Source organism: Scomber scombrus, chromosome 16 (assembly GCF_963691925.1).
Source record: "Scomber scombrus chromosome 16, fScoSco1.1, whole genome shotgun sequence".
Taxonomy (NCBI): Eukaryota; Metazoa; Chordata; class Actinopteri; order Scombriformes; family Scombridae; genus Scomber; species Scomber scombrus.
The window spans coordinates 16,845,427-16,858,571 of record NC_084985.1 but is presented as its reverse complement, the minus strand read 5'-3'; the positions used below and the strand labels follow the sequence as shown (position 1 = coordinate 16,858,571).

The following is a 13,145-nucleotide window of genomic DNA, read 5'->3' as shown; positions in this document are numbered from 1 at the left end:
AAACAGATTAGCTCTTTGGTAAGTTATAATGTTATGACCTAATGAAGGATGTCAAGCAGAAAGCACCGCAGCACTTCAATAAACACCTGTCGTGATTTCACATGTAGGCTAATATAGCTCCTCACTGTGCTGGACAGCAAGCTGATTGGAAAATATGTTCTACCAGAGTGTCCTTGCACCGACATGTCTGGCCTAAAAAAAAGCAATTTAGTTGCACTGTGATGGCAGTTACATTTGAGGCATTTTCTTTAAACATAGGTACATTCTAGGTGATTGCGTACCCATTCACCTTTATATGTTTTCCTCAAACTTTCTGTCTAGTATTCAAGCTGCCTCAGAATGTGTATTTTGGATCAGACCTGCAGGAATTCGTTGGTGTTGGTCTGTGTATCAATGGCAAAAAGAACTTGGTTGGTAAGCTAAATTGTTCTGGGGAACACACTGTACCAGGCAGAGTGATCTACAGAGTAGAAGATTGCTACTGCATTTCTCACAGGCAATCACTGCAAAACAAGCCAATAAATAGAGAGGTTAGCATATACACATACAGAGACACACACAAGCATTAATGTGTATACACAAAAACAAACACACGCACACATACACACCACGCTGACAAATACTTAGGAGCACTTAAGATTCAACGATGGCTTGTATTCCTTTTTCTAGACTGAAATCGTTGCCATCAAAAGGAAGCAAACACAGAAACAAAAGATTACTCATCCTTTTATTCCCTCATCCTGCCGATCTTTTCACTCTTGAGTGACCCTGACAAGACACCGAGCAAAAAAGAACATGAAAAGCAGCAGATTCACAGTAATTGCAAGCGGAAGAAATATGCCACGAAATGTGACATTGAGTTCAAAATGCAGCCTCTTGAATTACGTTATCTCTTCCAAGCACAAGCTTCAATCCTTTCTTATTTGCCCGATAACCTTTGTAAGGTTTCACCGCAAATGAAATGTATTCTTTGGAAGCTGGCTTTTCCCCTCTTTGGTATTGCAGCACAGTACACAGTCAAAGAAACTGTAAGCAATAACTCAGGATGAGTGGAGGAATGAGTGGCATTTAATGCCCACAGTGAGCAATCACATAGCTGTACTAAGTTAATGGCAGCAGATGCCATTCAGTGAGCAAGAGTATAATTGAATGATGAAATCTATTATATAAATATCTAGCAGGTAATACCATCGACTGGCCTGAGGAGTGCCACTTATTATCTCATACCACTGACAAAACATAAGCAGAAACATATCGTCAGCTAGATCAAATGTGTACCATAAAAGAGCATAATTTTCATCAGCGTTCCTTCATATTCATGTTTATAACTGAATGTCATGTTCAAATTTTTAGCAACTGATTTCTGGTGCTGGTCAACTGATTCTAGCCATTTTGACTCTGTTCTCTGATTGTAAAATGCAGGGGGGTTCAATAGATTAGATCAATGCCCTGTTATTAGTAATTCACCCTGGCAAGGTTAATGAAAGATTAAGCCATGAGTTGGGACCCCTATGAAATTCCAGTACCTATCTACACACCACAAAACTAATTTTTTGGAAACTTGGCAAATTCAGGTTTTCTGAAAGTTAGGCAGAAATATGTAGAAAAATCTTACCACCATACATACAAAGTGTCTGGCGTTCACATAAACTGTACATATAGGTTACACACTGTCTACACTCACACACATGCACACCATGGATGACATATTTCTCCTACCTGCACCAGGTTCCAGCCCTCCAAGGACTCAGCAATGATGGAAGTCACAGCGGGGCAGACTCCGCCAAAGATCATCAGGTGTTTGGGGCCGTAGCATATGGCATCAAAGAAGGCCCTCAGTCCCTTGGCATTGTCACACTGCAGACACAGAAAGAGATGGTTTAAGTGGGAGTGGGGTTAACGGAGGGGAAGAAGTAGACAGAGAGACACAAGGAAGAAAAAGCGACCTTCAAATTACCGAACTGACCAAAATATAAGACAACCTAAATATAAGACACACTCCCCCTTTCTCAAAACACATCTTGGGTTAAATTGTTTGCTTTTTACTCGTAAAATTTTTATTGCACTTACATAAACGTAATGAGTGTAGGTAGTTAGTTGTCAACTTGAGTATTTCACCTGGTTCACTGTCTGCTCCGCAGAGCACACACACATACACACACACACACACAAACACACAGACACACAGCACTTAGCCCAGCCCACAGTGAAACAGAAGAGAGTTGAGAGACAAAACGCAGTCGAGACTATGTTTATTTATGGTATTTACCTAATTTATGTGCACTAGTTTCATTTCAGTTAAGTGTGAGAGTTTCTACTGCATTTTGCTATCAGTTATAGTCGTGCTGAGTTTCTCTCTTCCTTTCTTTCATCGCTCACGGAGCTGCTCCTCCACACACACACACACACACACACACACACACACACACACACAAACAAACACACACACACACACACAAACACACACAGAGCAGAGGAGAGACAGTGAAGAAGGTGAGTTGACGACAACACTTGTTATGTTACTGCTACTCAGTTGTTTGTTAACTTCGCCTACTTTTGAGCCACTTTGTTCGAGACGATCGCTGTGTCTCTGTGATTTTTTTGCACCATCTGTTATTGTAAATGTATTTTGTCATTTAAAAGTCTAGAACCCGAATATAGAGGTCCCACAGTTCCTGTTTTTGAAACGTATTTTCAGGAAAAAAGCCTGTCTTATTTTCGGATGGCAGTTTTTGTTGTAGATGTAGAGTCATACAAGGGGGGACCACAAAAATTCCCAGAATACAGCTGGAGTAGGGTGTAGTGATTGGATTTACCACTAGTTATCGTATGCCTACAGCTTGGTGAAACTAAAATTGGACCACCATGGAAGAAATTGCAGGAAGCTAAGGATACACCGACAAATTTAGGAATAATGTGGAATAAAAACAAGAGAGGATATAGAAAGAGATAAGAGATGGAAGGTTAAGTTATAGACACTAAAACATTAGATATTCCATTCTGGTTTGGGTTACTAGATAATTGGCTCACAAGAGGAAAAGCCCTAACCCTAACCCGAATCTGTCACAGACACACAGGTCTGACACAAAGACCTTACGCTAAATTACAGATTCTCTCTGTTAGTTTATATCAGTAATTACTATGACATGTTTGATAGTTTTAGATATCAGTTGACAAAATGACAGTAATACGCAATATTTTGATTTGTTGATCATTCAGTTAGTCAAAAAATCAATAATTACCAACTGTACAAGAAAAACTGTTGTGCTTACAATGTCATCGTACTAGTGTTATGAACGCACTACAGAAACAAAACAGTCAAGTTTCCTGTAATATAAACTGTTTATGAAAAATGACGTGACATTTAAATAACATTTAACTTGTAATACTCTCCGAGCACTGTGGCACATGCTAACATAATTGCAGCTTTGTGTGTGTGTGTGTGTGTGTGTGTGTGTGTGTGTGTGTGTGTGTGTGTGTGTGTGTGTGTGTGTGTGTGTGTGTGCGTGTGTGTGTGTGTGTGTGTGTAAACTATCATATAAAAAACAATGTGGCTCACGGACTGCAGGAACAGGCCCCCACTCTGATCCAATGCTACAGAGTGCAGCCATTTCCCGTCACAATAGCAACCGCATAAAAAGAGTGTGCGAAAGAAAGAGAGAGAGTGAGTGAGAGAGAGAGAGAGAGAGGAGAGAGAGAGAGAGAGAGAGAGAGAGAGAGAGAGAGAGAGAGAGAGAGAGAGAGAGAGAGAGAGAGAGAGAGAGAAACGAGGGAAGAGAGGGGAACAAAACAATGTAGGTTCCTATTGATTGCTACATGAGCTGGCTAACTGGTTTTGCTGTGATTCCCTGATTTCCACAGTTTGTAATGATATTCCTATCACCAGTAAACACTTCCCCCCTCAGTCCTCTATTATTGCCACTCAATTCACACTCAATTCAAGTTGTGTTCCTGTGAGCAGCTGATAGACGGACTGACAGGTGGTGTGTGTGTGTGTGTGTGTGTGTGTGTGTGTGTGTGTGTGTGTGTGTGTGTGTGTGTGTGTGTGTGTGTGTGTGTGTGTGTGTGTGTGTGTGTGTGTGTGTGTGTGTGCTTTCTGACACAGTCCATCTCATCTGGAGAGTCATTTGACCTTGTTAGCCATCAGCCGGCAACAGAATGAGATTTCCCACTGAACAACAGCACAGCAGGCCTTCCACAACGTAGATTGAAAAACTCAAAATTAGGACTGACTGTAACTTGTGATCCGTTGGTAACTTTATTAAGAGCGTGCAGGTGTCATGGCTGCAGGATTGACACAAGTTTAATCTTGTGTTCTTACCTTATTGTTTCAATTTTTTGAGATTGGTATGATAGTCCTAGAAACCTAAATGTATTACTGCAGATACATAAGTCGAGAACACAGACAACCTCTAGTTACATAGAAGTCATACTGTGCACTGCAAACTCAAACCTCCACGGTCAGAAGTGCTCAGATTTAAGTTATTAGATTCATATTGCGTGAATGTCTTTCCATTTCGGAAGTAGAGGACCAATTACTGGTAAAAACACAGTTTAGAAAACAATGCATGCTGTAATGCCAGTCAAAAATAGACTAGATTGCGGATATGCCTCAGGTGAAATGAGAGGGAGAAGATGTGATTAGACACAGTAGGGATTCCTTATCCTGGCCACACAGCTGAATAAAACAGGTGGGTTGGTAGGATTGTGTCTCTCAGTTGGTTACCATGCAACAGAGAAGAAATGTGGGCAACTAAACTTGTCAACCTGAGTACAATAGACCTTGCTGATATTGCAGGTTTAAGCTGATTTATTACAGAGACTGACAATGTCGTGTAGGTGTTAAAGAATGGTTATGTTACTAACTCCCTCCGCAGGAAATAAAACGGTTTTAGAGCATTTGAAACGCAACAACAGTCAACAGTTGTGTGCAGGTGTGTGCGCATGTGAGCGTATGCAAGAATATGATTTAAGCCAAGCTAAGGCTAAAGCTCTCTGTGACCGCACTGTCTGAGCAGGTCTCACCAGTTTTTCTTTTAAGAAAGTACAAACAGCTTTGTGTTGAGCTTTAAAAAAAACTGATTTTGCAAAAGGAAAGACATGCAAAGGTCATAAACAGGCTGCAATTAACTATTATTTCATTACCAAGTAATTATGTATTTACTCCGTGAATCAATAATCAGTGTAATACTCAGTCTATAAAATGGGAGAAAAATGTGAAAGATCCCCATCACTATTTCCTAAAAAACAAGCTAACAACTTTAAGTAGCTTGTCTTGTCCAAACAAGGGTTTAAAATTGTTTACCATCACATAAGACAAAGAAGAGCAACTAATGGTCAACTAATTGATTTCTCAGTTAATTGTTTTAGCTCTTGTCATATAGAGTATGTAAGTTTCATAATCTGCAGTCAGATGGCTATGGAAGTTAAGTAATTAAAAACTTCCAACTTTTTTCATAGAGAAAGGAGTACAAAGAAAAATAAGCTTAAAAAAAGGCCACCTTTATCCTTTCTTCTCTAGTTCTGTTCACCCCTCCTCCCCATTCATCCTCTCCTACTTTTGCCAGGCACACATGCACACAATCTGTTGTGACTGCTCACAGAGCCTTGACCGGTGTGTTGTCATGCCAACGGTGTGACTATCCACACTTTGTGCGTTAAATGAGGGAGGAGGCCGCGGCAGGGCCGGTGTAGCGATGGCTATATTTAGCCTCTCATTAGGTAGCACAACCACTCAGACATTAATCAATACTTATTCAGCTATGGAGACGCTGTAAAGCTTAATGCCTGATAGACAAAGAGGGATAGAGGGGAGAGAGGCAGGGGAATATAATGGGACACAAAGAGTGAGAAGACAGGGAGATAGTGAAGGTGACAGTGGGAGAAAGGGGAGAAACAAGCAGTTGAATAGAGAGAAAGAAAGACAGGAGTGAAAAGGTATTAGCCTGACGTTAAGCATGTGCTAATAATGCCAAGTCAACCAGTATTATAAACCTGCCCTCCATTATAATCCCACAATGGAGTAATTCATGACTGTGAGATTGATTCAATGACTCTCTATGATGCTCAGCAGCTGCACAGCGCCCTTCAGATTTGCCTACAGTCCATCACTTATGGAACAAAAGCAACTGATATCATATCTCAGAATATTTTCAATTGATTATTGAATCTCTGTATTTCCTGAAGTCATTTTATTGTGGTACATGATATACTCCCTCCCTTCCTCTTGTTCTTTATTTCACCCTTTAGTCTTGCATTTTTATTCAACAGTACTAAGATATTCATGTATTTTTCTAGGATTCCACGCAGTCACTGAGAGGTTTGGGTACAAGCTGTATGTTACATCCCAATTTTCCCCAAGAAAATATGCACTAAACAAGATATAAAAACAAACAAACACAAAATGAAACACAAATAAGTTCTGAGAAAAAACTAGTACAATGAGGAAGGCATAGCAGCACATAAAGATCAGTGTGTAGGATTTAGTGGCCTCTAGCAATGAAGCTGCAGACAGCAACCATCTTAATACCACTCTCCCACCCCCCCTTCAAAGTTTGTAGGACAGCCTAGGGTGGCCGCAAAACTTACAATAAACGCAAAACGTCCACTCTTGAGCCAGTGTTGGTCTGCTCTGGGCTACTGTACAAACATGTTGGTCCAACATGGCAGCCTCTGTGGAAGAGGACCCGCTCCCTTTGCAGATATAAAAGGATCATGCTAAGGTAACAAAAACAAAATTCTAATTTTCAGTTGATACATTAATTAAAACATACTTATGAATAATCTATGTCTGCCAAGTCTGTTCCACTAAATGCCACTAAATTCCATACACTGCTCCTTTAACTCCCAAGCCAAGCAGCAAGAAATACTACAGCACTTTATTTCCCTCTTCCCCAGTCTGAAATCTAATTCCTGGCATTTGGAGGCCATTTGGAGCAGATCGATGGGGTTAACGCCCGTAGTAATCTGTTTGACCCCCTTGGGAGATGGCCAAGGAAGGTTTGTGTGTGTGTGTGTGTAAGGAGGGTTGGGTTAGTGGTGTGAGGGCTGATGGTGGAAGAACCTGGAGATGGAAATTCTAGAGAGGCATATAATACTGTCTAATGCCATAAACAGAAAATTTACTTGGGTGACCACAGCGTAACGTCTTGGCTGTTCATTCACACACTGGAATCTGACTCAGGTTTTACTTCAGTAGTTTGATTTACAGTACAGACACTGTACAATATTCAGACTATATTACAGCTTTTTATTAAAGCAAAAAGGTCTCCCTCTCAGCTTGACATTTCAGTGTAGTAAGTTTGCACTGCTTGGATATTACTGATGGGACAGCTGGCCAAGGAGTTTATTTCAAATATTCCTAAATCCATTGTCTCCATTACATTTACTTCCCACTGACCTTTACACAAAGCTACTGAGAATCCTTCTTATTGATTTATCATTACATGCACAGACATACAGCACTTAGCCTACTGTTATTGTGCTACTGATAAATCACCCTCAATTAGGCTGAATGTGAAGAAACAGCTGCCCTGGAATGTTTCAGTGATATGCATTTTTTACCTCTAATACTCTGTGTGATAATATGCACCTGTTAAATATTTTAATACAAGTCATATATATAGAAGAACATATCTTTAAAAGGTCAGTGCTGTCTTGTATGTATGAATAAGAGACTGAAGAAAATATAGACATAGTCACTGTGATATCAGCCATTGGTTTGTGGACTATCGTTTTGAAGTCTTGAGTTTAGCGATTGGACTGTTGCCATCTTTGAATTTTGGAGCCAGAGGCATTTAATATAATAACTTGTAACAAAAAAAGTGACCACTTTTGTAATCATTCACATATTGTTGGCATACTTTGTAATATGAATGTTGTTATATGGATTTACTGTCCATCCTGGAAGTCCATCACTTCAGTACCCTCAATCCTACCTCGGTGTTTGAACCCAAATCTTTCCTTCTCACTACTACCACAATATGTAGACAACACCAGAGTGTGACTATTTGTCTGCGCACGTGTGTGTGCGTTTGTGTGTGTGTACATGTGTGGGATATTGTGACAAGAACAAGAGCTGATCAGAGCACCAGGCTGGAGCTAACCATGATGAAATGCCTTGTTAGTGCTGCAAACAGAGGCAGCTGCACCTGTCCCTCGTCTAATGGCAAATTACTGCACCCAAATCAGCAACCTGAGGCCCAGTACTGCACATATACACGTGTGTATGTGTGTGTGTGTGTGTGTGAGAGAGAGAGAGAGAGAGAGAGAGAGAGAGAGAGGAGAGAGAGAGAGAGAGAGAGAGAGAGAGAGAGAGAGAGAGAGAGAGAGAGAGAGAGGGAGAGAGAGAGAGAGAGAGAGAGAGGGGAGAGGGAGAGGGAGAGAGCAACAGTGAGATTTAGGGAGAGAGAGTATGATCTGATGTCAGAAGCAATCTGCTCTTGACACGCTGCATTTATTTATGACAAGGCGATTACAGATAACTAAATTCTGAATGAATCTTACCAAAGAATGTGTCTTTACGAGCCAAGTTGTTTCAATTGTGTTTTATACATATATTACTGTGTAGATATGGCTACGTTAGGAAATAATGTTACAAAATGTATTTTCTCCAGCCAATAAACTCAATCTATACAACCTCAGTCCTTGACTTAGATTATTTAACAGTTGGTTTGCTGTATTTTGTAGTCTTTACTCTGTAGATGTTACGCAGGAGGTAGATAAATAGATAGATAAAACACCAAAACACATTGAACAAAGCAAGGGGGAAATATAACAATCCAGAAACTCAACCTTTAAATGGCTTTCACATATGGACACAAACACACACTAACAACATGCAACAGCACTTCCAGAGGATGTATAAACCCATTCAATGGTACACACCGCAGGGCTACACTGTACAGCTTTGCACTGTCAACATAAAGATACAGCACTGTCACTGCAGAGGCCCCCTTTCAAGGCATCCACTGGTACGCATGTATACATCCATCCTGCTTTCATGCTGCATACTTCCCAAATCATTCCCTGATGGTTTTGGTCCGTGCAGCAGCAGTGCGAAGCAGATGCAAAAGGCTGGACTCTTCTAATAGCTACATCTGCATCCTGCATGCACTCCTCATTGAATTACTTCCACATCTCCACGCCAGGAGAGGAAATGTGAGCCAAGCTGAATCCGGCAATTGCTAAAACATATGCTTGGCATTATGAAGCCCTATAGAGTTAGCAGGGTGCAGCCAATAGGTCAGATCTAAAGGAGATTATCTATTTCCCCATGTACAAACCCAACTAATCCTCTAAACTCAGTCATGGCTATCAGTACCAACCACTCTCGGAAGAGGAAGGAGGTGGAGGGCTGTCATGCATGAGAATCAGTCTGCTACAGTTTGGTAAAGTTTTACTATTTCAGTGTTCAAGCAGTGCAACATCTAGATCATCCTAATAGTATGTCAACAATTTGATGAGAAGTACTTCTTTGAGTTCATTCATCTGTCAATTTCCGCTGCTGACTACTCACTAAACTTCCCATACAGCCTCATGTTTGTCTGCTACCATCCTTACACACTGAGACACAAGATCTTCAAGAGGCTCGTAATATGTTCCCCATCATTGAGCCCTTAGACAATTGAGGGGTCCACTTTTGTGTAACATACCACGCCTTTCTCTTTCTAAATTACCACCAAGACATGGCTGACAGGTAATTCAGACTCAAGGAATCCGTGTAAAAAGCAATACCCAAAGTTTCAAGTGAGATGCTGGGCAAAGCAAAATAAGGAGAAAAATGGAGAAAGACAAAGAGAGGATGAAGCTGAGTTGCGTATGCAGCAAGCATCAAGGCTCCTTGCGGTAACATTTAGACAGTGGGCTCCGGAGTATTCGAAGAGAGTACACATTGATTGAGTGAGAGTGGATAAAGTAAAATTGAGAGCAAGAAGGAGTGATGGAGTTGTTTTTTTCAATCTGTTACTTTCACATTGCATGCCTGCAACACAGAGGGGGGGAAAAATTGAGGAATCCACCTCTTGTCTGGGGAGAGACTGGCCTTTAAAATCCACTGCGATAGACTGACTGGACTGCTCAAGCTGATGGCTGTCTGCCCTCCATCTCCTCCTCTCTCCTTGCAGTCTGGCTCTTGTTATTTCACTCAATCTATCTCTCACTTTCTGGAGAGCTCAGATGGCCACCACGATAACCATGATGGTACGTTGGAAGCCTCTTCGGTGGTGACAAGTCACTTTTTCTCTCTTTCTCTTTCTGCTGTCCCCACCACATACACACACACACACACGCACACGCACACACAATTATCATCCTTAAGAAAATATGCACAATCTGAAACAAATACACACACATTAACACGCTCAAAGGCTGACTCACCAATCCCAGATGAGCTCAAATTGGCCAGTGATACTAAAATCACAGCAAACACATTGCACCTTTATTAGCAATCTGTGCTGTGCAGGAAGCAGACGCTGTGTTAAGCCTATTACAGGTTGTTGTGCTTTTGACCAGGCCTGACAACAGCTGGAACACGTCGCGCTAACCAGAGTCAGGGCCAGACCAAACTGTAATCCCACTGAATGGAGCCAATCAGTCCCCGAGGAGAAACTGGACAGAGAGGAGAGGAGAGGAGGTCACTCAACAACTGAAACAACTTCCTTTCCACTTCAAATTCTGATATGTTAGCTGTTCTCTGTTCAAGGTTTGCAAGGGGTTTTTGTTTCCCCCTATGCAGTTGGTAGTGACTGTCATTTCCAGTCCGTCAGTGTCATTATTGGTCGACAGAACCTGTAGTATCGGTTTCAAGGAACAGTTAATTTAACGTTTGCCATGTTGTTTTTCCAGAAATAACTCTGATTAGCTCTGCTGTTATTTTTCAACTGGGCAAACAAATGTTAGCACAACACCAACCTATTTAAATTCCAGAATTGTAAATGTCTGCAGCAATTTAGAGGGCTTCAATAAGGCATGTTACTGTCAGATTTAAGCACATTTTTAAAGAAATACCTCAAGCTATTCTACAGTTTTAAAGGACTGGTTTTCTCGAATTGATTTGGATAAGAATCATATCTGGCAGTTAAGTATCAAGCAGGAAACAGTTAACTTCATTTAGCATAAAGAGTGGAAACAGAGGGAAACCGATAGAATGACTTAGTACAAAGATAAAACATCCGACTATCCATTAGCACATAATCTTGTTTGTTTAATCCACACAAAAAAATAAAGATTAAAAAATGTTTTAGTTGTGGTTTTACAGGGAGATTTTGTGGTGGGTCCACTGTAGCCACTTTCTGGAGTCTTGTTGTTGCTATAACCAACCAGCAGAGACTCCAGAGGAGTTCCAAAAATATCAAGCTATTCCTTTAAGTTAAGTTTTGCCCTGCAGACCAAAAAAAAAAAGTCAATGTACCTAGTTGGACAATGTTAAGACTTTGAGTTCATGAACGATAAATTTGGCCAGAGAACAGGAAAGTCGTTTTCATAACTGCCCGACATAATTTAAACACACAGGTCCAATAAATGTCATGATTTTTTTACTTATGAAAAAGCTCTTAGCAATCACAGAGGTGCCCCAGCTGGTGTATCTCCTAACTAGCAAATGATAAAAACTGAGACAGAGGGGATGTAGACAGTGAGTGGGAAGAAGAAAGAGAGAGGGAGAGAGCCCATTATCAAGTTAATTGTTTCTTGGCCCTGAAGGTCCTCCACTCTCTCCGATGGATGATTCCAGTAAAGCAGAGAATGAAAAAGAAGTGCGGCAAAGGAGCATTGTTCTGGTTAATAATACAGTAGTAACTGAGTGCAGCATCGAGCTAGCAGTTAATTTGGTTGTATGCAGGTGTTCAGGGTTACAGCAAAAGGAGTTAAGGAGTTGTTTGTAATTCCTGCTCACTCTTCCTGATATGGACACATATCTGCTGCTAATGCACCACTACAAAATGCACCGCAGTCGATTTTGTCTCTCAAGGCATTTCTCACATTTTTTTTCTGTTTTATCACTGACAGCACGACCTCAAATGAACTCAAAATGAAAAATTGCTACCCTTCAAGATACTTGTTGGATCATGTTCGAGTTTTCCTGAACTGAAGGAGCCTGTAAACTGAATAATAATGGAGCATATCAAATCCCTCATATATTTCTTGTCCATTGGTGATATTAAAGCTTTATAGACAACAACGGTGAGAAAGTTGCAACCCAATCCATCTTTCTATTTCTGCCACTCCCTCCTCATTCTTTATGGAAACTCTCCCCAAATGAATGTGTGAATCTTGCTGACCTGTGCTTTAAAATTATTCCCATTTAAAAGCTCCTGCCATCACTTTTTCCTGCCTGTTTACTTCACATAATGCTGCTTGTAAGAGTGGAGGCCATGAAAAACCATTTTATATTATAGTGGAAGCAAACAGAAACCAGACAGTGATGGCCAGCATCAGCTCATTTGCCATTTTTTCCAACAACTACTCCAGCAATTTAGGTGTGCCCTTCCATAAAGTTGAGGATGGATGGATTAAGCTGGATAGAAGCTGGATCCTTCAGTTCGTCTGATGCAACTTGATGGCTGATGCAACTTGATAGCATTTTTCACTGGACCCTCCCTGCCTGATATGCTCCCAAGTCTTTCAAATCCACACCTTTCCATTACAAATATGTTGTCTCTAGCCCAAGCTGAGGTAACACTCGTCAAATCAGCAGGGCCATGGTTCTCAGACATGTCAAAGCTCCTACAGAGCCAAATAAGACATCATGTAACTGGCAAAATAGTACTACCCATGACTAGTAAACTGATTTTGATATGCACAGTAAAACCTATAAATCTCTCAAGGTTGGAGACGAATAATGGTCACAGCTAAATTATGGGAAGGAAAAAGGAGGCACCTAATCATACATTTGCTTTGTTCTGCTGTGACTTCACCTGTCAGTCAGTCTGTTGCAACGCTTTCATTAAATTCTCATATTACTCGATAATGGCAATTTATTTCAAATTCAGTTGAAGTTTTTCGAAAGGGCACTTTTCCCACCGCAATCATCACGCAAGTCACGTTTGTGCTTGTGTGATGACATTGCCGGTAGTCCTATTGGTTGTCTAGTAATGGCCATTTAGAGAGTGGAAAAAGGCACATATTGCCAGTGACATTTAATCAGG

General features: G+C 40.9%; 1 protein-coding gene across 1 annotated transcript in view; it reads right to left on the bottom strand.

The window, feature by feature from the left end:
- Positions 1 to 13,145, bottom strand: part of gabbr2 (gamma-aminobutyric acid (GABA) B receptor, 2) — a 185,785-nt gene that overhangs the window by 132,535 nt on the left and 40,105 nt on the right. Inside the window, exon 2 of the mRNA XM_062436593.1 lies at positions 1,720 to 1,857. Within this exon, the coding sequence (XP_062292577.1) occupies positions 1,720 to 1,857 (138 nt within the window). The remainder of the gene's footprint in view (positions 1 to 1,719; positions 1,858 to 13,145) is intronic.